At 47.5% G+C, this 26,758-nt stretch overlaps 1 protein-coding gene across 1 annotated transcript in view; it reads left to right on the top strand.

Annotated features, from left to right (window-relative positions):
* PLXNC1 (plexin C1) overlaps positions 1–26,758 on the top strand; it is a 449,291-nt gene that overhangs the window by 113,380 nt on the left and 309,153 nt on the right. The window contains exon 3 of the mRNA XM_069229118.1: positions 17,839–17,973. Coding sequence (XP_069085219.1) covers positions 17,839–17,973 — 135 coding nt within the window. The remainder of the gene's footprint in view (positions 1–17,838; positions 17,974–26,758) is intronic.

Below are 26,758 nucleotides of genomic sequence, written 5' to 3'. Positions count from 1 at the left end.
AGTCAGCCCAGGTGGGTCTGTTGTTTGTAACAGCCCGTCACAGTCCCACAGGTAATCTCTGCCTGTTAGTGTTTTTAGAATGTAGTTCACTGGGATCCTGCTAATCAGGAACCCAGTTACTGTGCTCTCGCTTCTAAATGTGGTTGCTGGTAAACTCTTTACACCCACAATTGGCTTACTGGTGCACCCATGTAAGTCCCTAGTATATTATACTTAGGTACCCAGGGCATTGGTGCGCCAGTCGTCTCCCATGGGCTGCAGCATGTATTGTGCCTCCCATGGGAGCCCATTCAAACTGTTGGAAACTGTGTGAAATGGTGCATGCACTCTTTCACCACCGATCCTGATCACGGCACTTAGACACTATAAGTCACCCCTCTGGTAGGCCCTTTAGCCCAAGGGCAGGGTGCATGTCTCTAAGTGTGAGGGTACACTTGCATGAGCAGGGTAACCCTCCAAACCCCAGACTCCATTCCCTGGGCTTTGTAAGTGTGGGTAAGCCATCTTAAGGTATGTTGTGGACACTGGTCAACACAAGTGGTTCAGCTACATAATGGCATCTCCGAACCTAGGCATTTTGGTATCAAACATGTTGGAATCATGCAACTACACTGATTCCAGTGCTAGTTGCATGATACCATGTACTCTGGGGGTTACTTAGGGGCCTGTGCAGCCTTACTGGGTCCAGCTGCTAGCCACGCTGCTGCTGACCCCAGACATTGTTCTGCCCTTCTGCTAGTGAGCCTGGCTCGGGCCAGAGAGGCAGAACAAAGGGTTTCCTGCAAGGGAGAGGTGTGGCCACCTCCCCCTGTGTATTAGGTGTCTAAGGACTACGGTTGGGTGGACTCTTAGCACCACCAGACTGCTTTGAAGGGCATGAAATGTTCACACCCCTGTCCAGCTCCTCACTTGGGGAACTGCACAGAGCTCTGGCAGGTGGCCACTTGATTCTTCCTTCTTGGATACAAGATGGGATAGAGGCCCATTGGAGCATCTGACTGGTTAGGCCAGATAGATTACGTTCCTGACCCCCCTCTGATAGGTGGGTCACTTCAGAGAGTGCCCAATCCACTTTTAGGGTTACTTAAGGGCTCTCTTGTGAGTTGGTCCTCCGATTCATCAAGCAAGACTGTCAAGGGTACTCTCTGCAAGAAATTTTCTCCTCATGGCCTCTGGAACCTCTGCTGGTCTGCTTTGGAACTGAAACATGCCTGCATCTGGTGGGAAGAATCCCACTGCAACATTGTTTCTCTGGATCCTGCAAGAATTCTGCAGCATCCAAGGCTGTTCATCCTTCAGGGTCACAAGGACACTGTTTGCACCTGGAAGCAAGAAGGAATCTCTCTTGGAGTGAATGAGTCACTCCTCTACATCCACAGGCACCTCAAGACAACGTTGATCGGCTAGTGGGGTCTGCTGTTTTACAGACATTGAAAGGCCCTGCTTTGCAGGTGCTGAGTCTGTGGCTGCCTCTGGGTCCTGCTTGTCTTCTGGCCAACTTGGGAGACTATGGGCCCCTGTTCCTGCCACTGGACTGGAACCCCTGTGTACTGCAACTGTTGCTTTTGCCAAGGCTTGTTGACTCTTCCTCCAGGAGACCTTCAGGTGCCAAGAAGCACTGGCCTCCATCACTCAACAACTCAAAGATCAGCCCCTGTCCTGCAACTCCTGCGACATGGGACTTTTGTTTTGTTGTGCTGCTGAAGCTTCCTTGCAACTCCCTGTGTCCATTGCCTGTGGGTCACTCGTGGGGACTTCATCGACTTCTGCTGGCCTTCCTGTGTGCTAAGGGCCAGCCCTTACACCACCTCAAGGGTATAGTCTCCTGGACCTTGCTGGTCCCCAAAACTCTGCAAATACTTCTCCAGCTCCTGCTTGCATTTGCCAATGTGTGTTGCTGACCTGGCTGGTCACTGACCCCTCTTCAATCCAGCGACCATCAAAGGACGGCTTGTAGGTGACTCCTGCAATCTTTTGCAGCTCCTGGACCAGGCAGCTGGACTTGTTCCTCCACCAACGTGCAGAAGCTTCAGCTGTAGGAGGGTGGGCATTACCACCTGGGCACCTCCAAGGGTGCTGGACTCAGTCCCATTCCTTTTCAGTTCCTGCACATCTGGAATCCATCCCTAGGTTCCACCGGCCTGTTCCACGGGTCGTGACAGCAGCAGGACATTCTGAGGCTTCCACTGACTTCAGAGACAGTCCCTTCTCCCTTCTGCACCTGGGTCTCTTGGTGTAGGTACTCTGTCTTCTGGGTATCCTTATATGGAGGAACTCTCCAACCTTCCTCTTGTCTGTTGGTTTCCTCAGGGTTCACGGGGAAGGGACCTAAATCCCACGAACTCCAACCACTACTCCCTGTGTTACTCTATGGGACGACTGAGTGGGTAACTACCTTGCACCTGGTCACTGGGGCCACTTACCGTACTTACCTCTTGTGTTTTCATCTACCCCAGCCCATAGCTAACTACCACACTTACCTTGGCTGGGTTCACTATTTCACATTCAACTTTCTTAGTATATGGTTTGGACGCTCCCCCCCATAGGGCCCTGTGTATTTTTATGCTATTTCTGCTGGTTAATTTGTTTGTATATTGTGTGTAGATATCTCCATAGGTAGATATACCAATGCTAATCTAGTAGTAGTGCTGTAATAAAGAATCCTTTATTTTTGCAACACTTGTGTGTTTTTTTTCTTGTGAGTGAGTTACTGTCTGACTACTGTGGTATTGCAAGTGCTTTACATTCCTCCTGGATAAGCTTCAGCTGCTCACCTCAGCTACCCCATAGAGTTTTTGCTATCTGTACACCTATTCACTATCACTAAGGGTTGCTTTGACTCAGTTTAGGGTGCCACACCATAGCTGTACACCATAAACTGAGCCAGCCTCCTACAGAGGGGACTGCGGAGCACTGGCCTGTCCAGAACACTTGATTCCAACCAGCAGGGGCCTGGGGCCAGGTCAGGGCTCCTGAACATGGCCATATAGGCGAGGCCTTGTCAGGCCCTGCATGACCCCGTCCCGAGTGCCTTGCCACCCAGCGGACGAATCCCAGGATGGGGGCTCACACCATGGGGCCGGCTAGAGCCCCTGAACCGGACCAAGCAGGGGAAGCCCGTGAAGGGCCCATTGGATTACTAAACCTGGGCCCTTCACGGTGGGGCAGGGTGGAGGAAGGGAGTGCCCGCCCCAGGGCCCAGCAGGAACCTATCCCAGGTGGTTTTCAAAGTGGCGGGCTGGAGAACAGAGCCCTGGATGAGGGCCCTCACCACGGGGACCGCCAGAAGCCCTGGCCCAGGGCGCGGCCAAAGCTCATGCACCCGACCACACAGAGAAGGCCTCCCTGGCCTGCAGGACCCCGTCCTGGGCACTTTGCCATGTGGCGGGCCAGAGAGCAGAATCCTGCACATGGGCTCCCACCACTGGGACCACCAGGAGCCCTGGCCCAGGGCCCGGCCAGAGGCCATGCACCTGACCAAGCAGGAACAGCCTCCCTGGGCCTGATGGACTCCCCTGGTGCAGCAGGCTGGAGGACAGAGGCCAGGGCAGGCATGCCCAGTGAGTCCCCGGGACACAGTTAGAGCTCCTGAACTGCTGTGCCGAGAAGGGTCCCAGACGGCTCCCATGGGCCCAGAGAGGCTTAGTGCCTGATTTCGATCTTGGCGGTTTTGGTCTTGCCATCACTTTTCCCTCGGATTCATCGCCTGCAGACTCAGAGGTCCGCCCACTCTGTTCAGATGGTGGGGTGCTGAAGTAATGTTAACCAGAATAGGAGTCCACCATCTTTTTGATGGGGCACCTCTTCTGCTAGGGATAACACTTTGTCAAGGTGGTTAGCGACTCAGCCACAATACATCTAATTTCAGCAGTCTGAACTTCATCAGCTAGATGGAGTACTTGAAACCTCCACCACAGAGGGACGGTGGGACTCCCGGCAAGATCTAAATCAGGCCCTTAATCTCTACATGGCAACAAAAAAATGAATGTGTCCTTGTGTAAAGTAACTGGCGCTCATGTAAACTTCTCCAACACCTTTGGGTTGAGTTTGTGCTAAATAAAACTGCAAAACAAAACATGAGCTTCATGGGTGCTGCTGTCTCACTGGAGGCAATCGAGCTCAAGAGTCTAAGCAGTGAAGCACAGATCCCACAAACACACTGACCTACATGTTCTTCATGCAGGTACCACAAGGCTAAGTCACTACATTTTCTAATAAAATGTTAATGTGCATTTTATAGCTATTTTATGGAACAGTGCCACTGCTTTTTGGAGCTGGGAAGAACAAGGATAAAGGCCATCATTGATGGTGGGAAGGAGAGGCAGCAAAAAAAGGGACAGGAGGAGGAGCACCAAGATGGACGGCAGGAGGCATAAGCAGCACGAGGGACAGCAGAAGGGGGCAGCAACACAAGAGACAGTGGCAGGAGGCCCGGAGTAGACAAGGGGCGAGATAGGGCAAGCAAGACGATATACAACAGAAGGGGAATGGTCCACACACCAATGCGGAGTGGAAAGAGTGGAAGACTGTCTGCAACCAAATACACTTTTATGGAGTGGCCCAACCAAACTAAAAAAAAGTTACATCCAAAATCGAGCAACCAGTTGAAGGACACTGGCTGCGGACAGAAAGCAGGTAGAAACATAGAAGAAGAAAATGAAATTGGCAAGGCCTGACCAATGTTAAACAAGGAAATGAGAGTGATGATTAAGCCAACCAATGCCAAGTAATGGGTGGGCCCTGAGCCTTTTTTTAGTTTTTTATTGTTAACAAAAGATCTCGCAGTGACCGAGCATGTGCTGTCTCAGACAAGAGCTGAAAATGATGTATTTTAAACTTGTCCAAACATCAGGGTCACTGTGTGTTCTGGGTGCCCCCATGTGCTTAGTTTAGTTTGCACAGTGTTACCTCAAGAATTATGTGCTCTCCTCTTCTTGGTTGATGTTGCAGAATTGTTACAGTCCTTCCCCCAGAGTAGGCACTGTACATACAAGGTGGTGCAAAAATTGGCCACCTTGAAATGGCATGAAAGAGAAAACAAATTACATGTATCTCGTTTCAGAGGTTTTTGCGTTGTGACCTCTGAATAAGTTTTCCTTGTTAACGATATTTTCTTTTTTTGTGCAATGTCCTCTTTAAAGTATCTTGCAATGTGGAAACAAGCTGCCCAAAGGTTTAAAGGAAGTGTTGCAAATGCCATTCTTACATTAAATGCGGGGCTCTGAATGTGGAGATCTTACGAACTGTGCTTGCAGCATTGACAGATCACTTCTTTTGCTTTAAAAACACCCTTTTCATCTTTTTTTGTTGGTAGGTTTTGTGCTCTTTGCTGTATAGCCACCCCATGTAAATAAATAATAGGTTAAAAAGAGCCTCCTTTTACTATGGCCTGTGGGAACAGTGTAGATATTCCATTTGTATTCAATGAAATATGACTTTGGGGATCTTTAAAGATAATTTCGCTAAAGGAACATTTTAAACTGCAAAAGGAATTCCATCCCCTGCCTATTACAGAATTAAAACTGTAGAGGAGTGAATTGAAGTCATGATAAGAAAGAACATGGAAAACTTGAGCATTCATCTACAAAGTTTTAAGAAACATTAAAAAAGCTGTACTCTAGGGCCATGCATTTGAAGCGTAGGTGAAACAGGTCTTATCTAGTTACTTGAAATCTTTTTTAAAGAATTGCAAGAATGTTGAGCACTGGGGAGAGCTACTGTTACATATGAAAATGTTAGGCAAGTATGCTTGTGCTTCTTACAAATATTGCTTCATATGAATAGTGCATCTTGTGTGGTCAGCAGGTGAGAGCAGCGTTGTCATGCTGTGCTTGTGTTGTCATCATAAAATGCACGTCAAATGATGCTTCCTTGTGAACTGACAACTGTACTTATCGTTACCATGTTTTTGTTTGAGGGAGTAGGAGCATGGGATAGAATGCATAGAGGTGTGGGAAAGAATCGTTAACGATTCGTTTCTGGAAGAATTGTACATTAAGGCTGTATTGCTGATTAAACTACCTTGCTCCAGAAGTCCTTGGCTCTGTGGAATCACTTCATTTAGTTTTCAATGGTTTACTTTACACTGGCAACGAGCGGGCTCGAATTGACACGCACGCTGCAACATTGCCAATGCAGATGATTGCCATTTATTGACATTTGCATATTTGTGAGAAACAAGGAAAACCCATGGGTATCAAGGGACCAGGGGTATAACTATTTCTGGAGGAACAAAGGTCCCTTAAGTGTCAGAAGTGAAGACTGATCAGGATAGCGATACAATTAAGTCTTTCACAAATATCCAAATGGAGAGAGGTATACATTTATTAGATCAAAATATAAAACATTGAAGTGGGGACAACAACCACATGGAAGATCACGAAAGATTCCCGTACTTAGGCATTTCACAAGTGACTTGAATAACATAATGGTGAAGTCACTAACTCAGAAGTACCCATGCTCATTGAATGAACAAATAATTATGGAAAACGAAGTCAAGGTACTATTGTCAACGACGTTTCAATCCCTTTGCAACATAATAGGAATTATGCCGGAGATACACTTAAGGTTTACTATTTATGTAACAGAAAGGCCGTGAAGGCCAAGATAAGCCAAGCCATCAAAAGCAGAGCCGTTTGCTGCAAGGGGCTCAATCACAGAGGGCTCTGGTCAATATGCACTTGAGGTACCCCAAATGAGTACCACACCAACGAGATAAGGGGAAACTGCAAGCGAAGCCCACAATGGGGAGAGTGTGATCAATTGCAGAGGGAATTCGGGAATGGAGGGCCCACGTGCCGGAGCGTCCGTGGAATTTATTGCCGTTTGTGCAAAAATATACCATTACGAATTGTGACCGATCTGTTTTGGGTGTCCACAATGAACATCTAAGCGATTATGGATGTGCTTGTGCAGCTTTACAATCCACATTAGTAACAGAGTACAACAGAGATTGTTTCCGACTCCCCGTTTATACCCACTTCTCACTGGGTGAATGGAGTAGGAGTAACATTCTTACTGGCTCTACATGGGTGGATACCTCATTGGGTAGAGGGCAAGTAAGAGGTTTTCATTGGCTACATACATCTGAGTATCCTATTGGTTACAGAGGGAGACGGAGCACCTCATTGGCTGAGTAACCGGCGTGTTTTCTCATTGGGAAAGCTGCATGGACCAGATGGAGCAAACTTTGGCAACGGCCTGTTTCTGCTTCAGTCTCGCGTGTTTCTTTGGCTGTTTTGTGTTTACACTGCCATCAGACAATAACTTTATGGATTTTGTGCAGCTCGTTGTTGACCACAGGCATGCGCACACCTAAGACAGCGCGTCTAGCTAGGAGGCGATGTGCATACTAGTATGTCATGCATGACGAGCCGGGCTAAATTTATTATTTTTAAATATCTATGAATAAGTTTATTGATTTCACATTCATATATGTTTATACAAACTTTAAAAATGTCTGGAATTGTGCCACCACCTTCGTTTTTGGCGGTTTCTGGTGAGCCACCGATGGACTGGGAAACGTGGGAGACAGTATTTCTGGGCTGTGTGGAGGTCTTAGATAGGGATGATTGTGGACCCGAACGAAAATGGCCACTTTAAAAACATTACTAAGGGGTGTAGGTCTGAAGTAACTTAATAATTTACTTGATTTAATTAATCCTGGAGAAACTGATGTGTACCAGAATGCATCAAAACAGTTGTGTATACGGTATGGAAAAAAAATTACCACCATTATGAAAAGGTTTACATTTTATTTCAGGACGCAAGGCACAGATGAGTCCATAGAACGTAATGTATCAGCATTATAATTCTTGACTGTAATTTGTGATTTTGAACATATTACTTACATGCAAGTTGTAGGAGTTCAAATTTTAATGAGAACCAATATCAAACAGGAAAGGTTATGGACTACTTCTGATATGTCACGTAATGCTGCTGTTGACATTGCTAAGGCTATGGAACATTCAGAAACATTTGTGCAAGAAATCGGGGGTGGCAGAGACAAAGATGTGTGCGTGGTAGCAAAGTATGGTGAGGACAAACCTAAAAAATCAATGTGGAAAGAGAATGATGTGAAGACCACATGGCAAAAAAATGATAGAAAAAATGAGTTCTCTTATGCTATAGGTGTGGCAGTGAGTCACATTTAAGCAATTCTAAATTATGCCCTGCAGTTAATAAAGTGTGTTATATGTGCAACAAGAAGGGACATTTTAATAGAGTGGGTTCGTCCAGCACTAGAAAAGTTAATCTTGTACAACATGATGATGACTGGGTAACTGATCATGACAATTTTAATCAGGACCCTAAGACTATCTCGAGCATAGGTGATGGGGAGAGAGGATTTCCATGTTGTGACACTACTATAGGTGAGAAAAAAGGCACAGTTCTGGTATACCCGTGTGCATGGTACACCATTATTTATCAAGCCATTGTCAGTGAGAAATGGCCTAACAAGATTCCCCCCCTCCAGATGCGACACTAGATGGTGATATGAAGCATAACATTGATCTATGGGATATTTTTGGGTGGATCTGCATTTTTTTCTGGGTGCCATACTCGTGGAAAGATCTGTGTGGCATTGAATAAGCAGTCCATTTAGGGCTGGCCTCCCCAAGAGAAAATGTAGATAGGGTTGGACCTTAGAACTAATTCCCTGTGTATAATGTCAGTAATACGGAAGGGGCTGTCAAAGGAAGGAAAGGTCCACAGTTGGATTATTTTGTGGAACAATTCAAGGAAAAGTTTGGGGATGTTTTAATTGATAAGCTGTGAGAATTCCAAGATTTTAAACGGGAGGGGGCTTGGTTGGTGGGTGTCTGGAAAGCAGGGGGCACTGTTGGAAGTTGTAGACCCAGGCCAGGGCGCTTGAGTACAGTGGTTCCTTAGCGGTGGTGCTCCCGTGTCAAGGCGCTCACAGTTCTTTGGGTGACCTGCAGAAGGAGAGACAGAACTAGGCAACTGAATGACTGTGAAGGCTGTCCTCTGTGATGCTGATGTCCCTTGCTGGCAGGTCTTCAGTTCTGCTGTTGGAGTCTGGGGTGGGCTTCAACAAGACTTGGTTAGTGCAAGGGGTCCAGTACCCCAGGGGGTAGTGCAGCTCGTCTCGGGTAGATCCTTGGGTCTTCTCACTTGGTGGGGAGACAGGACTGGCTCTTGGAGCATGGGAACCTCCTCTTGGATGGCTGCTGTGATGGTGGACCAGGGGTCAGCAGGCCAGTGAACTGGATGTAGCTGCTGGTGCCTCTCAGAAGCCGAGACGGTGCTCCTCCACTTCAAGGGAGATGCTGACAGACTAGCAAAGTGCTGGAGCACCTCCAAGGCTTTTGGAGTCTCCACAGCTGCAGGACAAGCCTTGATGTCATGATTGTCAGGACAGCAGCGGGTAAGCAGGCAGGGTTTCTCTCCAAAACTTTACCAGGTGTCCCCAGTTCTCGCTCTTCTGTGTCCTCTTCTGATTCTTGTCAGGCAAATCTGGCTTCTGGTGTTGGAGAGACACTAAATACTGAATTAGGGCCACTTTTGGGGAGTATAGGAAAGAAGCCAATGGGCTACTTACCCTTGGTGGTGCCTAAACCCCGTTATGACCACTTCCTGTGGGCAGTGGCCATATCCCTTCCCCAGAAGGCCTAGTTCCAACTAAAATCAAGATGGTGGTACCCTTCTTCAAGTGTCCACGTCGAGTAGCCCACCTTAGGAGTGTGGCTGGCCCAGAGATGGTACACCCCTACTATCTAATTTTCCCACCAGTCCTGGTGCTAAATGGGCCTTAGAGCAAGGGGTGCCTACTCCCAAGACTGGGAAAACCGGGGGTGTGCATACTAAAGGCGGCATGGTCTTTGAAGATCCTGGTCTTGGTATGCAGATCTGCTAGCTATGCTGCTGGAGTGGGTGGCAGCACCCCTCTCCAGAGCAGGCATTGTTTTCTGACCTCTGAGAGCGTGGCTCTCACCTCCAGGGGGTCAGAAACGTGTCTGGTGGTTGCCGACTGGACAAAACTGGCTAGTGAGCACACCAAGAGACTAGTGGGGTTCAGGGTTTATCAAGATAAGGTTTTTGATACCAAACACAATAAGGGATCGGTGAAGCTATTATGTGACTGGGTCACTCGTGTGGAGGAATGTCCAGCACATACCTTAAAATGTCTTCCCAGTTCACTTGCAATGCTCAGCAGTTGGGATGAGCATCACAGGGCCATATCCACTTTTGCAGATATGGCCATGCAGTAAGTGTACTGCACCCTGCCTCAGGGCTCTTCGACCTGCCTTAGGGTTGACTTACATGTGGCAGTGATGTTGTGTTTTCTCCTGGCTTGCACCTGGGCAAGCAGACTGCAATGGCAGCTGTGTGCATCTCACTTTTAGGGGGTCCCTTAGGGTGTCCCAGTCTGTGCTACAGCCCTTAGGGACCCTCTCCCCCAACCAGTCCCTAGGTATCAGGGGTACCACATACTAAGGACTTACACAGGTGGAGGAGTGTACCAATTGTACACCATGTTACCTGTTTTTGGGAAATGATCACTGGCTCTGGGGGCCTGTGTAGCAGGAACCCAGTGCCCCTCGGTCAAAAAACCTCTGTGCCAGTGGCAAAAATCGGGGGATGACCATGTCAAAGAGGGCATTTTCCTACATGAACGAATACTCTTTTTGTTCATATCCTCATGTATGCCATTCCTGATTAGGCAGATTTCTCTGTGTGTTACACCTCCAACCCAGCATTACTCATGCCACATACTTGGTAAAGAAAGTTTTGACCACAGTCTCCTGGAAATCACACTCTCATGGGGACTGGATCCCAGCTCCAAACCCGACTCAGCAGTTTCAGCCCGGCTTGTTGGAGGATGAAGTGTTTAGGGAGATCACCCTCGCTACGGCTATTCATGATTACTTTTTGGAGAATACTGACAAGGCTTCCTCCCCCTTGCTAGAGCGGGAGACCTTCAAGGAGGTGGTGCAGGGCACATCCATTAACATGTTGGTTGGGACCAGGAATGCGGTCTATTGAGAACTTACGCAAATTGAGAATAGTCTTATTCCCTTAGAGAGAGCAACAGTTGAGAGTACTGAGAAAACCAAGACCTCGATCAAATTGCAGGAGGCCAGTATTAAATATGCTGACCTACTAGAAAGACTCAGAATAATAGAGTACAGGGCGTATATTCAGAAAATACACACACAGGCAGACAAATCGGGCACACTACTGCCGTGCTTTATTCAGCCCAACTCGCCCCTACACCGATCATGGTGATAAATACACCACATCCATGGCTAATAATGAAACAATTGCACATAAATAGGTGATTCTGTGATTTGCACTATACATTATACACATCCCCCTCACCTCTGTTGCTATAGGCATGGAGGAGTTCCTCCACAGAGCAAACATGCCTAGGGTGGTGGAGTCTGACCGAAAAACCTTAGGCACCCCCATTAATAGAGGCAAAATATGTAGAGCCATAAAGGAACTCAGTCGCAGTAAGACACCCGACTCAAAGGGACTTCTTGTGGCATTTTGCACCATATTTGCCACTAAACTGTTTCTCCAACTAGAAAAACTCTACAGTGCTTCTTTCACTATGGGTTCCTTGTCCCTCTTCACTAGGGAAGCACTTGTGACATCTTTCTTGAAACTGGGCAAAGATCCCACAGAACTATACTCCTACAGAGCATTGTCAATACTGCACACGGAATACAAAATTCTTAGCCCGATTTTGGCACACCGCCTGTTACCCTTACTTCCTCAGTTGGTACACACAGACCGATGTGGATTTTTTCCAGGACGCAACACATCCGTGAATGTCTGACAGGTGTTTGGGCTGATGAATGCCACCCAAGGTTGGTATCCATAGGCAAATGTTTGACAGAACTTCGATACAATAGGTTGGGACTTCAAGCTAGCAGCATTGGCTTGCTACGGGATACCCCCCAGCCAGAGCTAGGATCCCACCTCTTATCTCGGACTTATACCAGATATTGCGTGGTACGCAACAGGGATGGCCTCTCACCCCACTCCTATCTATACTAGTGATTAAACCAATAGCACAATGGATACATCTGATATGATTATTTTTCTGAGGGACCTCCAGGAAAGGCCTTAGGGCGTGGCTCACTTGCTATCAGAAATCAAGCAATTGTCTGGCCCTCAAGTCGATGTGGATAAATCTTTTGCATACTCCTTCATAGATAGAACAATTGTTGCACTTTGGAGACACCCTGATCCAGATGACACCCCACACATTTAAGGATCTGGGGATACAGGTGCATTGGGAAGCACAAGACTTACTAGTCGGTAACCTTATATGTACGATCACAGCGCTTAAATTGCAAGCGAGTTTCCGGACCACACTACCTCTGCCAGTGGCAGATTGCCTGGCCCTGGCCTACTGGTAAATGGCAAGGAAGTCTTCCACCGCACAAGCTCCTTACACCACTAATATTCCATTATGTAGTTTGCCCACACCTCCAGGCACACTGGTACGTGAGGAACCAGGAAAGATTAGACCCCCACCCGGGGTCTCCTTCCCAGCAGTGGAGGGACACCCTTTATGTCCTCAGGGTCAATTTAGCAGAGAGTTCACAAATCAGACGGAGTCACCAACTGGAGGAATAAAGAGAAGTTTATTACGTGGATTATAGCTCGAGCTAATACAGAGTCCCAGGACAGTCAAGTGACTATCCTACGGAGGCTGCCCCTTCACTCTGGGGCACCCAACCTTATATACACACAAAACTGCTTAGTCAGAGGACAACTCCACCCCTAGCGTATTCAGGGTCCTTTGCGCCCTTCAGAATATTTCAGGGATACGTGTGTGGTGGGAGAAGGTACAGATGCAGCTGGCAGGAGGTGGCAACAACCTGTGCAAACCTGTTCTGGCAGTTACTGATTAAGCACGACAATTCTCGGAACTGTAATTGGAAAAAGTAATATGGCATCGATAAGCAGATTGCAGCCCAAGGCTGTGAGCACAAGATCAATCATCAAAGTTCAAGAGGTTTGTCGAGCACATGGCAACATAATAAAAATAAACAGAAGCCTAGCAGCTATGGTGTATGATTAACTTTATGTACATTTTCTCACACGTAGGCTAGTCCCATGGGACCAAGTGGGAGTGACAACAGTGGGTGCCATCTTCGGAGACAGCACAATAATGACCCACATTGATTTTATGCCTGCACACATGTTGCCAGTGACCCCATTTCTGACAGATGTGAGTATCTTACGATACATCAGAATGCACTGCGCGCTAGATAGGAAGGAGTCCAAATCACAAAATTACTTCAGACAATAACATGGGATATGGACGGCATCTTATCAGCTGGTTCTATCAGGGACTCTGTGAACATCTTAAGGCTCCACTTATTACACTCAGAAAGAAATGGGAGGCAGACTTAAAGTGGGACTTAACAGAGAAGGAGTGGGCGCACCTGGTGAAATACCCTAAGAATGTCTTGCGCATCATGATATTTAGATTTATTCAATTTTCCATATTGCACAGGGCCTACCTAACCCCACATAGCATCAGTAGGATGTTCCCTAATGCATCCTCGACATGCCCTCAATATCATGCACAATATGCAGGCCTCTTGCACATGTTGTGTTCCTGTCCAACACTGTTCATATATTGGGGGGATCTCTACAGCACTAACAGATTTGACAGGCCGCACCTGCTGTGTTACACCAGAACAGTGCATACTAGGTCTAAGTCAATGACCCAAAGGTTTCAGGGTGGTAGAACGGATTATGATCCTTTCACCTTTTCTGGCAAAAAAGCAGATCAGTAGGTGTTGGAAAGCCCCGCTGGCCCGATAGAGGACAGATGGTGTGAAGAAATGTCATACTGGGGACAGGCTGAAAGTGAGGCTTTGCGACGGGAGGAATACAGAGGCCTCCATAGAGAACCTATCTCAGTGGAGTGGGATATGCTGTTAGAAAGGTTCAGAGCACAGGGTGAGGGCCCATAAACCTCTATCTGGCATAGGATTTACCTGAATAATTCACTCCATGACCTGGAGGACAAAGCGAGGGCTCCCTCCATGGTTCTCAACTGGGGATCACTCCTAAACACTTGGCGGAATATGCTTGCATAACACGCACTACTGTCCTCTTCTCTAGACAAACATATAGGGGGTCATTCTAACTTTGGCGGGCGGCGGAGGCCGCCCGCCAAAGTAACCCCGACGAAAGACCGCTCCGCGTTCAAAAGACGCAGGGGTCATTTCGACTTTCCCACTGGGCCGGCGGGCGACCGCCAAAAGGGCGCCCGCCGGCCCAGCGGGAAAAACCCTGCAACAATGAATCCGGCTCCGAATGGAGCCGGCGGAGTTGCAGGGGTGCGACGGGTGCAGTTGCACCCGTCGCAATTTTCACTGTCTGCAAAGCAGACAGTGAAAATCTTAATGGGGCCCTGTTAGGGGGCCCCTGCACTGCCCAAGCGGTGTAAACCGCCAAAAACAGGCTGGCGGGAAGGGGGTCGGAATCCCCATGGCGGCGCTGCAAGCAGCGCCGCCATGGAGGATTCTCTGGGCCAGGGGAAATCCGGCGGGAAACCGCCGGATCCCCTTTTCTGACCGCGGCTTTACCGCCGCGGTCAGAATGGCCCTGGAAGCACCGCCAGCCTGTTGGCGGTGCTTCCGCGTCCCTCCACCCTGGCGGTCCATGACCGCCAGGGTTGGAATGAGGGCCATAGTCCTTATGGTGATACAGTCGCATTATCCTACTGTATCTCTCCTCTACTATCCTGACCCTACCTACACCGCGCCCCACCTTCCGGGAATAACACATCTGGTGACAGGTTTGTTGGGGTGGAGGGTTGGGTTATTCTTTTTATTGTGTTCTTGTCCCTATGGAATACTAATGTGTTATCAATTACCTTATTGACTTGCCGATTAATTTGCTGTTATACACCACTGCTTCTTGTCATTTACTGCTGAATAGGACTACTGTTCGAGTTCGACTCTGTTATTCTAACACCACATTTGTACTTTTTTTAAAGCTAATGTGGAGTTAGAAGGCCGAAAACACTGCGCCATATTTACAGAATGGCGGAATGCAGGCATTGCGCCACTTTGTGACCCTTTGTGCTACATTATGATTGCACCAGGCATAATGTATGCAAAGAGGGTATACCCCCGTTAGGGGGTCCAAAAAAATGGTGCAGAGAAATCTGACCAATTTGTTACAATGGGCCTCTGGGTGCTTTGCAGGATTAGTGTCAACATTTTTTATGCTAATCCTGCAAAGCGCTGGATTAGCATACATTTTGTTTTTTACGCTAGTCCCCTAACTACCGCCATGGTGCGCCATATTTTAAGTATGATGCACACATAGTGGCGTTGGGGGGGGTGCTAATGGGCACAAGAAAAGTGGTGCAGCACTGTGTGCCGCGCCACATTTTTCAAATATGCCCCATAGGGCAGTGCTTACTTTGTAAATAAAAAGGTGCTGGTGCCCAAAGCCTTCCTCTTAAACACGCGGCTGCTGCAATGAAATGTGTGAACCTGGAATACATAGACAGCGTAATCCTGAAGCCATCTCGGGCCTCTTCAATCCATTTACAGGCACTCCCTGCCCCTTCAGCTCCCTCTTGCGGATTTATGCTTTTTCCCATTGTGATGCTTGTTCGTTTTTCTCTTCCTCGGTCTTTCCCATATGTGTCTTTTTCTCGCAGAAAATGCTTGAGGCAGAAAAATAAGCGCCGGCCCTCAAAATTAAGTGCTGGTGCTACACACCGGAAACAACAAGCACTTTTTAAGCACTGCCCTAGGGGTATATTTGAAAGCCCTTAGTGCCATTCTAACGCCACATTAGTGTAATTTTTTTTTACACTAATGTGGCGTTAGAAGGCCAGAAACGCTGCAGCATATTTACAAAGAGGCGCAATGTATTTATTGCGTCACCAGGCATAATGGGGGTCATTCTGACCCTGGCGGTAAATACCCCCAGGGCCGGGGTCGGCGGTAGCACCGCCAACAGGCTGGCGGTGCTCCGCCGGGCATTTTGACCGCGGCGGTACAGCCGCGGCCAGAAGCGGAAAGCCGGCGGTGTACCGCCGACTTTCCGCTGCCCATGGGAATCCGCCATGGCGGCGCAGCTTGCTGCGCCGCCATGGGGATTCTGACACCCCATACCGCCATCCTGTTCCTGGCGGTTTGCCCGCCAGGAACAGGATGGCGGTATGGGGTGTCGTGGGGCCCCCGTAAGAGGGCCCCACAAAGAATTTCAGTGTCTGCTTTGCAGACACTGAAATTCGCGACGGGTGCAACTGCACCCGTCGCACCTTCCCACTCCGCCGGCTCCATTCGGAGCCGGCTTCCTCGTGGGAAGGGTGTTTCCCACTGGGCTGGCGGGCGGACTTTTGGCGGTTGCCCGCCAGCCCAGTGGGAAACCCAGAATGACCGCCGCGGTCTTTTGACCGCGGTACGGTCTTCTGGCGATTCCCGCTTGGCGGGCGGCTCCCGCCGCCCGCCAAGCTTAGAATCAGGCCCAATGTTTGTAAAGGGGGCATTCCCCCCGTTAGCAGGGTCAAAAAAATTACTCAGAGAAATCTGTTAGATTTCTTTGCGCCATTTGTTTCCTGCAATTTTAACGCCTGCTCAGAGCAGGCATTAAAAGGAAGGTGCCATTGGTTACAATGGGGCTCTGGGTGCTTTGCAAGATTGGCGTCAACATTTTTTATGCTAACCCTGCAAAGCGCCGGACTAGCGTAAAAAATTCTGGCGCTAGTCCCCTAACTACTGCCATGGTGCACCGTATTTTGAATATGACGCACACATGGCGGCGTTAGGGGAGCACTAAGGGGCGCAAGAAAAGTGGCGCAGCACTGTGTGCAACGCCACTTTTCTTAAATATGCCCCATAGTTCTGTTTTTTGCAGCAGGCATATTAACCCTGTATGCTACTTTATGTTGAGTCAAAGCTACCACTAGGCAAAACCCCCATCTCTCTCTCTCTAGCAGGAACATTAATCACAAGAGGTATCTTGACATTTTAATTGTTTCTTGAAAGCTAAACGCACAAAGAACTTTTCAGTAGGTGCTTTTAAATGGCAAGTTTCGGAAGTTATTGCTAAACACAGCGCCCCCCTGAGGTCAGCACCTGGTGCGGTCACACCGCCCAAAAGCCTGCCCTGGCTGGCGCAAGAGCCAGTGAGGTAACGGTTTCTTGTATGATGCGTTACTGGGCATGAGCTTCCTTCTCACAGACCTTTGCCCCCACCTTTTGATGTGCACTTTCACTTTTGACAGCCAGATATTATTGGTTAGAGACCAACAGTTGCAGACCGAACTGAGACTTTAGGGCAGATTACCTGTCTACGTCCCAGAGCAGGTGTGCAGCAGTTCTGGGGAAGTTGATTCCCTGCGGGAGGGCTGATATGGCCCTGATCACGAAGGCCCCGACACGATGTACGTTTTATATCCCTTGTGCAGGTGAGTATGATGATTGAGTTTACATTGACCTATTGAATGCTTGTTCTTGATTTGCGGGAGTGTTGTGGTGGTGTTTCTTTGTAGTTTCTTTTGCTGTGACAGGAGCTGGAAATAAACTGAGCGTGATACACAGCTACCTTCTGAGTGTAAGCCTGCACTTACACTAACAAAAGTCAAGTTTCTCATATCTATAACTCATGGATAGGCAGTGTGCCCGCTTCTGCACACATAGCACCAAACTAGATGCTACGCGAGAGGGAGGTCGTATAAAATCCAGTGGGAAAAAGGGTTACGCTTGTGATATAAACCACGAACTGGGCTCATAAGTTGAAAGGTCACATAATTTTCTGTTGTATTATTTGAAATAAAATGATTGGATTATATATATTGCTACTTGTGTTTTTTCTTAGGTTTCCCTTGATAAAAATTTCAGAGCAGGTTGTCCAGAGATCCTGTATGAAACTGATGAAGAAAGTCCTGTCCTTCCCGAGCTTGTTCTTGACCCTACAGACAAAAGATACATATATTTGCCAACTACATACGAGGTGGGTGGAAGTCATGCATACATATTTGCTCGTCCAATTGCATTTTTGATAGTAATGTATGTCTGGCATCATCTTTGCGTGCATGGTGGACACATCGTTGATTTGTGGACACAGATGTACACATCGTTGGGAGACTGCTAGGAAGAATAACAGTGCAGGCATTATCATTACAGGTGTATAGAGAAATGCTTTAATTGATAAAACAACTTTTATTTGTACACACTCGCTAAAAGTTGAGTCAAATAAAACACACTGCGTACTCTGCATGCTCCTCTCATTCGCCATAGACCTTGCGTAAATTGAAAAGTTGCTCTGTTGTACTTCAGCAGACACACTTTAGGATGTTTGACTGGTGCTTTTCCAATGACATTACCATGACGGAAGCACAGTAGTACTTCGATGAGTCTCCTCTCTTCTGCTTCTTGATTCTGCCACTTATGAGATTACCACCAACATGATGCACTGGAGTCAATAGGAGCAAAGCATAGTTCAACCCCTCACCACTCCAGCCACTGATCATATGCATGGAAATATGATGGTAAGAGGAAAGATGGGCAAAAGGTAGAACAGAAAGAAGCAGCAATCCACTTCTGCCTCATTACTCAGTTGGTCAGTGAGGTTTGCAGAATGTAATGAATTGCTACAAAGAGATAGCGGAAGTTTTGTTTGTTTCGGAGAACTAAGCATGCTTGAAATTGTGGATAAATATAGCTGAACTCTATCACTGTGTAACCAATTCTGTGTAGCTCAATATGAAGCTGTAATTTCCTGAAAACTAAATTCTTTGTGTTTATTACAATTGCCTCAAGTGTTGTCACATACGTGTTTTTTTCAGGCTAACAAGTCTTAATTAAAAAATGATTAATTGTGGCCCTGCTTCAAATGTAACTATTAATTTTCCAAATGTGACTTTCCATCAAACAACATCCGTATCTTCTTGCAGAAGTCAGAATAATTATACAAATCTGGATAATTTATTTCTGTTAAAGAAACTCACTAATGAGCATATATATATATATATATGTATATTTAAACTCTCAATGCATGGGACCAGTTACTTTGTTTAACTACAATTACTTCTGATTGTAAGACCTTGTGTCAGACCTTGACAAAGTAGTCCCCTGTCGTGCCTTGATTTCTAAATCAAAAATGTAGTTTGAGTGGTGCCTGGATTGATAGCTTGGGTGGATGATGTTGTGGCCTAGGCAACCTCTCATATTGTACCAACCTTATGCACAGTATCCAATGGTAACAATGCAAAATTAATCCTCCTATCACGCCCAATACTTATCATATATAGTGACATATGAGGACCCATGGTAGAGGTGGGAAAAAGGGAATGGGATAGGATAGAAAACATAGGAACTGGACTCTGCCATTTCTGCTTAGTCACTTGACTGGTCAATAATGCCTTTGGAATGTAATGAAATCCTACAGACAAAGCAATAGCTTAAGTGTTCTGTTTTTCAGAGACATAAACATACATACAATTGTGAGTTGATATACCTAAACTCTGTTGTTATGTAGCCAGCTGTCTGTAGTTTGGTATAAAAGTATTCATTCCTGAAAACTAAACATACTGATAAGTATCTCAAAGGTGACACAGTTATATGTACTTTCTCTGTTCTGTTTTAATATAACTACCTTGTGTATTGTCCCTACACACCCTCTGGTGAAGATGCATTATAGTCTCTATTTGAGTTCTGTAAACTGGAAAGGTAACTGAATGTCATGAATACTTATTCAAAACATCTAATGCATTATTTATGAAATTGTGTCACATATATAGTCACTTGCCAAGCATTCAAGAATAGTATGTTTGTTCCGATCCCCAATACGATTTATTTTAGAGGAGTTAATGCTATTCTTTATAGGTTAACATTGTAGTTGAACTTGAAAATAGTTCAACTTCAGTTTGTTTTATTCAACATTACGAATTTAAGGTATTCAGTGTAACCCAATAAAGAATTAAAACACTATTTTGATAGTTTGAAAATAGTCCAAGTTAAAAATTTGCTTTTGTCAGTAATATGATTTCAAGATACTTCTAAGTCATCCACTCATCGATAGAAACAATCCTCAAAAGGCAAAGGGTCTCTGTAAAGGGAGTTCAGAATCATGTAATAAGTCCTTGCTACTGCTGTGATTGCCTCGCAAGGATGCCATTAACCGTGAGGCACGTTATAAGATGGTCATCCTCCCTCTGGGACATGCCAAAGTTCACCCTGCTGAGAATCGTAGTTCACATCCAGTGCGCTGCAGCTCATCTTTCAGATGAGTGCTGCTTTGATTAACACAGCACCAACACTTTGTGATGAGTGCCGTAAGTAGTCTACACAGTCCTGGCACATTCTGACACTTTTCTGCGTCACTGTGTCATAGTAACAGCAAAATTTGCCCTGATATGGATGAAGGTGAGCTTGCTTGATTATGTGGCTAGAAAAGCCCGATCGAGATATCACCCAGAAGTAACATAAAAACCAAGTAGTGTTGCTACAGTGGATCCTTCAGTCTCTTGTGTCATTATAAAGAATGGCTGCCAACATTTGGACAGTGCACAAAGAGTTTGAATTCAAGGTTCCAGAGATTTAACAGGCAATTAAGGTTTTCTTCTCTATGCCTCTGCTGCTGCCAAACCTCCTTGTGGAAGAGTGAGTGGGCATATTTCTGCGATCATCTTGACCTAGACTGTTAGACCTGACAGCCTTAGGGTGGTCACCCCTAACTTTTTACCTGCCTCCCTCCACTTTTTGGTCACTGTTTTTGCTGGCTTTTAGACTCTGCGCACTTTATCACTGCTAACCAGTGCTAAAGTTCATATGCTCTCTCCATTTAAACATGGTAACCTTGGATCATATTTGAATGGACTATTTAACTTACTTATAAGTCCCTAGTAATGTGCACTATATGTGCCTAGGGCCTGTATATTAAATGCTACTAGTGGGCCTGCAGCACTGGTTGTGCCACCCACTTAAGTAGCCCCTTTTACCTTGTCTCAGGCCTGCCATTGCAAGGCCTGTGTATGCAGTTTCACTGTCACCTCGACTTGGCATTTAAAAGTACTTGCTAAGCCTAAACCTCCCCTTTCTCCACATATAAGTCACCTCTAATGTGTGCCCTAGGTAACCCCTAGAGCAGAGTGCTGTGTGGGTGAAAGGCAGGAAATGTACCTGTGTAGTTTACATGTCCTGGTAGTGTAAAACTCCTAAATTCGTTTCTACACTACAGTGAGGCCTGCTCCCTTCATAGACTAACATCGGGGCTGCCCTCATACATTATTGAAGTGGTAGCTGCTGATCTGAAAGGAGTAGGAAAGTTATATTAAGTATGGCCAGAATGGTAATACAAAGTCCTGCTGACTGGTGAAGTTGGATTTAATATTACAATTCTAGAAATGCCACTTTTAGAAAGTGAGTATTTCTTTGCACTGAAATATTTCTGTGCCTTACAATCCACGTCTGGCTGGGTTTAGTTGACAGCACCTTGTGCATTCACTCAGACACACCCCAAACACAGGGTACTCAGTCTCACTTGCATACATCTGCATTTTGAATGGGTCTTCCTGGGCTGGGAGGGTGGAGGGCCTGCTCTCACACAAAGGACTGCCACACCCCCTACTGGGACCCTGGCAGACAGGATTGAACTGAAAAGGGATCTAGTGCACTTCTTAGCCACTCTTTGAAGTCTCCCCCACTTCAAAGGTACATTTGGGTATAAAACAGGGCCTCTGCCCTACCTCATCAGACACTTGCTGGAGAAGAAACCTGAACCAGAACCTGCATCCTGCCAAGAAGAATTGCCTGGCTGCCTAAAGGACTCGCCTGACTGCTTTCTACAAAGGACTGCTGCCTTGCTGTTGCCCTGCTGCCTTGCTGAACTCTTGCCTTGCTGCTGAAGTGCTCTCCAAGGGCTTGGATAGAGCTTGCCTCCTGTTCCCTGAAGTCTCAGGACCAAAAAGACTTCTCTTTTTCATTTGGACGCCTTGTGCGCTGAAAAATTAGACGCATAGCTTGCTCCGCGGTGAAAAATTCACCGCACGCCGATCTGGAAAGACACCGCTCGACGCGACGCCTGCGGTGCGACCGGAACTTCGACGCACGGCCTCGCCTGGACAACGACACCCGACTTCGGAAAGGAAATCGACGCGACGCCTGCCGTGAGGGAGAAGATTCCATGCACAGCCCACCGGAATGACGCGCAGCCGGAAAACAAGCCTAGGATTCCACGCACAGACCCCGGGACATCTGGTAATCCCGCGAACCACAGAAGGAGACTGTCCGCCCGCCGGAAAACGACGCACGACTTCCCCGCGTGAAAAATAATGACGCTAGTCCGTGTGTGAAGGAGCAAAACCGACGCACACACCATTTTTCCACGTATCTCCTCCTCTGCGGCCCTTTCCACTTTAAACCAGGTACTTTGTGCTTGAAAGAGACTTTGTTTGCTTTTTAAAGACTTAAGACACTTTATATCACTTTTTAGTGATACCTTTACAAATTCATATTGCATCTTTGATCGTTTTGACCTGCAAATATCCAGATAAATATTATATATATTTTTTTCTTCTAAACACTGTGTGGTGTATTTTTGTGGTGCTATATTGTGTTATTGTATGATTTATTGCACAAATACTTTACACATTGCCTTCTAGGTTAAGCCTGACTGCTCGTTCCAAGCTACCAGAGGGTGGGCACAGGATAATTTGGATTGTGTGTGACTTACCTTGACTAGAGTGAGGGTTCTTGCTTGGACAGAGGGTAACCTGACTGCCAACCAAAAACCCCATTTCTAACATTGGTGGTCGGCGGTGAGGATAGGACTTGTATTTGTGCAGTGACATACAGTAGCTAAGTATTTCACTACCTACCCACAGTTGAGGGTCAACTTGATTTTTATCTCTTTTTCAAATTCGTTTTTTCCTGACAATTTTCTAAATCTAAATCCTCACTCAACATGTCTCTGGCTGGGTCTCAAGCAGGAGATTTTGACCTAGCCCTGTTGGATACATATGCTGTCAAACAGCTAAGAGGGTTCTGCAAGGTGATGAGAGTACCCACCCAAGGGGGCCTCCAAAAAGGAGGACTTTCAAGTGGCGCTGAGGGCCTGGGCAGAAGCCCATATAGAGGAGGATGATGAGGAAGAGGAGCCAAAAAATGGCCCCCCAGAGGATTTGTTGCTATCAGTGGGTGATGTTACCACTGCAATTGTGCCCCCTTCCAGACCAGGGAGCAGTGTCTCTGTGCAAAGCCTGACCGCAGAAGAAAGGAGAGAAGAAAGGGAGTTCCAATTGCAAATGGCAAGACTGAAAATTGAGGCTCAACAGGAGGAAAGAAGGGCAGAGAGAGAAGCCAAGCAAGCTGAGGCTGAAAGAACAGCCAAACAGATTGAAGCTGAAAGAGCTGAAGCTGCAGCTGAGAGAGCCTTGGCTGAAAATAAACTTTTGTTGGCTCATGAACTGAGTCTCAAGGAGCTGGATCTCAAGGCAAAGCAGTCTGAATCCAGCAGTAATGGTGGCAGCACACAGACAGGACCTGCTGGAGAAAAGAAGGTGTGTATTCCCAAAAATGTGGTGCCCAGTTTTGTAGTGGGAGATGACATAGATAAATGGTTAGCTGCTTATGAAGTTGCATTAAGGGCTCATGAGGTTCCTGAAGGGCAATGGGGTACAGCTATGTGGAGTTATGTGCCACCTTTGGGGAGGGGCACACTTCTCACATTGGACAAACCGGATCAAAACACATACCCACTTCAGAAAGCCATTTTACTTGCCAAGTTTGGGCTGACCCCTGAGAGATGCCGTCAGAGGTTCAGGGACAGCACCAAACTATCCACACAAACATGGGTAGATTTCTTTGACTTTTCCAGTAAGGCACTGAATGGATGGGTGCGGGGCTGCAAAGTAGGTGATTACACAGGATTATATCATTTGATTCTGAGAGAGCATATGCTCGGTATTTGTTTTACAGAGTTGCGCCAGCACCTAGTAGACAGTAAGCTGACTGATCCCAGGAAGCTTGCTGAGGAGGCGGACCTCTGGACTAGTACCAGAGTGTCCAAGAAGGTATCTGGGGGAGACACCCACAAAGGTGGTCAGGGTTCCCATCAGAAGAAAGAGGGGGGAGAAAAACTTAAAAACAAGGAGTTCTCAAAAGGCCCCCAAAATAGTTCCTAAGGGAGTAATGGTAACCAGTCCCGGTCTGATTCTCAAAAGAAAGGTTTCACTGACCATAAGACAGGGAGGTTTGTACACCACTGTTCAGAGTGCAATAAGTATGGACACTCTGAGGGCGACTCCAAGTGTCCCAAAAGGGCACAGCCCCCCCAAGGAGGGCAGACACCTGGGTTGGCTATCGTAGCGCTCGGGGAGGAGATGGTCCCAGACAGTTTTGGGGTGCAGACAGAGGTAACCCTAGTGTCCCTGGGGGATGCAGAGATGGTGCCAAAAGCCCACATGCCTGCCAATACTTCCAAGTATAGACAGTGGGTCACCATCAATGGGCAAAGGGTGGAGGCTCTGCGTGACACAGGAGCCAGCATGACTACTGTCAAGGGTCAGCTGGTGTCAGCAGAGCAGGTCGTCCCCAATACATTTCACCAGGTCATAGTCGCTGACAATCGTGAGAGCCACCTACCGGTAGCTCTTGTTCCCTTTGAGTGGAGGGGGGGGTCTCTGGTACTCTGAAAGTAACTGTGAGTCCTGCCATGCCTGTAGATTGTCTGTTAGGCAACGACCTTGAGCACACTACCTGGAAGGAGGTAGAGCTAAGGTCTCACTTGGAAATGTTAGGATTGCCTGAGTGGGTCTGCATGACCACACGGTCCATGGCTGACCGAGAGGGAAGTCAAGGGCGTCTGGAGCCTGGAACAATGGCCCAGACAACTGCCAAGAGGAGGGGCAAGGGGCGCAGGAAACCAGTCCCAGAAGTTCCCGCAGTGGTTGACGGGGTTCCTGAGGAAGAGGCCCCCGAGCCAACTGGGGAAGACATTGCCACCCTAGGTGATCTACCTGAGCTTGCTGGCTGGGTGGACCCACCAGGGAGGAAATCTGCAAGGCGCAGAAAGAATGTCCCACTCTAGAGGGTATGAGGAAGCAAGCCTCAGCCCAGGCAGCAGGTGAAGCCTCTGACCATCTCCACATATATTGGGAGAATGATCTTCTCTACAGTGAGCCTAAGGTTCCGGGCATTGGGGCAGCGCTTGCGCTGCTGGTCCCCCAGTGTTACCGAACCTTCCTACTGGGTCTGGCTCACGACATTCCCCTGGCAGGACATTTGGGGCAAGACAAGACCTTTGACAGGCTTGTCACCCAGTTTTATTGGCCCAGAATAAGGACAAACTCAGATACGTTCTGTAGATCTTGTCCTACCTGCCAGGCCAGTGGTAAAACAGGAAAAAGGGTTAAGGCCCCCCTGATTCCACTTCCTGTCGTTGGCACCCCCTTTGAAAGGGTGGGCATCGACATTGTTGGTCCATTGGACTCCAAAACTGCCCTAGGCAACAGGTTAACCCTGGTTTTGGTGGACCATGCTACCCGTTACCCAGAGGCAATCCCTCTGAGGACCATAACTGCACCGGTGGTGACCAGAACTCTGATGGGGATATTTACCCGTGTGTGATTCTCAAAGGAGCTAGTGTCTGAAAGAGGCCCTAACTTCATGACTGCATTCATGAAGTCTATGTGGGATGCGTGTGGTGTAACCTACAAGTTCACCACACCCTATCACCCCCAATCTAATGGTCTTGTGGAGAGATTCAACAAGACCTTGAAAGGCATGATTGGTGGCCTCCCTGAGGCGTAAGTGGTGCGTCCGCTTACCATGCCTTCTCTTTGCTTACAGAGAGGTATCCCAGAAGGGGGTAGGGTTCAGTCCCTTTGAGCTTCTCTATGGGTACTCTGTCAGGGGACCCTTAAGCATTGTGAAGGAGGGGTTGGAGAAAGCTCCAAAAGCACCCCCTCAGGATGTGGTCAGCTACATGTTGGCCCTCCGCAACCAGATGAACCGCTTCTGGAAAGAGGCCAAAAGTAACCTTTAGGCCAGTCAAGAGGTAATGAAACGCTGGTATGACCAGAAGGCCACCCTGGTAGAGTTTCAAGCTGGAGACAAAGTGTGGGTAATGGAGCCAGTAGAGCCTAGAGCTCTCCAGGATCAATGGTCTGGCCCATTTGAAGTAAAAGAGCGGAAAGGGGAGGCCACTTACCTAGTGGACCTCCAATCCCCTAGAAACCCCCTAAGGGTGCTCCATGTCAACCGACTGAAGCCTCATTTTGAGAGGTCTGAAATCAACATGCTTCTGGTCACAGATGAAGGAATGGAAGAGGAGAGTAAACCTCTCCCCGACCTCCTCTCTGCCCAAGAAGGTGATGGGTCAGTGAGAGGTGTCATTCTCTCTGACTCCCTGACTTTAAACCAGAGAGGAAACTGCTATGAGCTATTGGAGCAGTTCTCCCCCCTGTTCTCCCTTACTCCTGGACTGACCCACCTCAGTGTTCATGACATTGACACAGGTGACATTCTCCTTGTGAAGAACAAAATTTACAGGTTATCGGATAAGGTGAAGGCCAGCATCAAGGAGGAGGTCTCCAAGATGTTAGCTTTAAGGGTTATTGAGAAATCCAGTAGTCCCTGGGCCAGCCCTGTGGTGTTGGTCCCTAAGGTTACTGCCCCAGGTGTGAAGCCAGAACTCAGGTTCTGTGTGGACTACCGGGGTCTCAACTCAGTCACACAGACTGATGCTCACCCCATCCCCCGAGCTGATGAGCTCGTTGACAGACTAGGCGCTGCCA

Source organism: Pleurodeles waltl, chromosome 4_1 (assembly GCF_031143425.1).
Source record: "Pleurodeles waltl isolate 20211129_DDA chromosome 4_1, aPleWal1.hap1.20221129, whole genome shotgun sequence".
Lineage (NCBI taxonomy): Eukaryota > Metazoa > Chordata > Amphibia > Caudata > Salamandridae > Pleurodeles > Pleurodeles waltl.
Note: the sequence above shows the minus strand (reverse complement) of the source record. Positions and strands in the feature narration are given on the sequence as shown.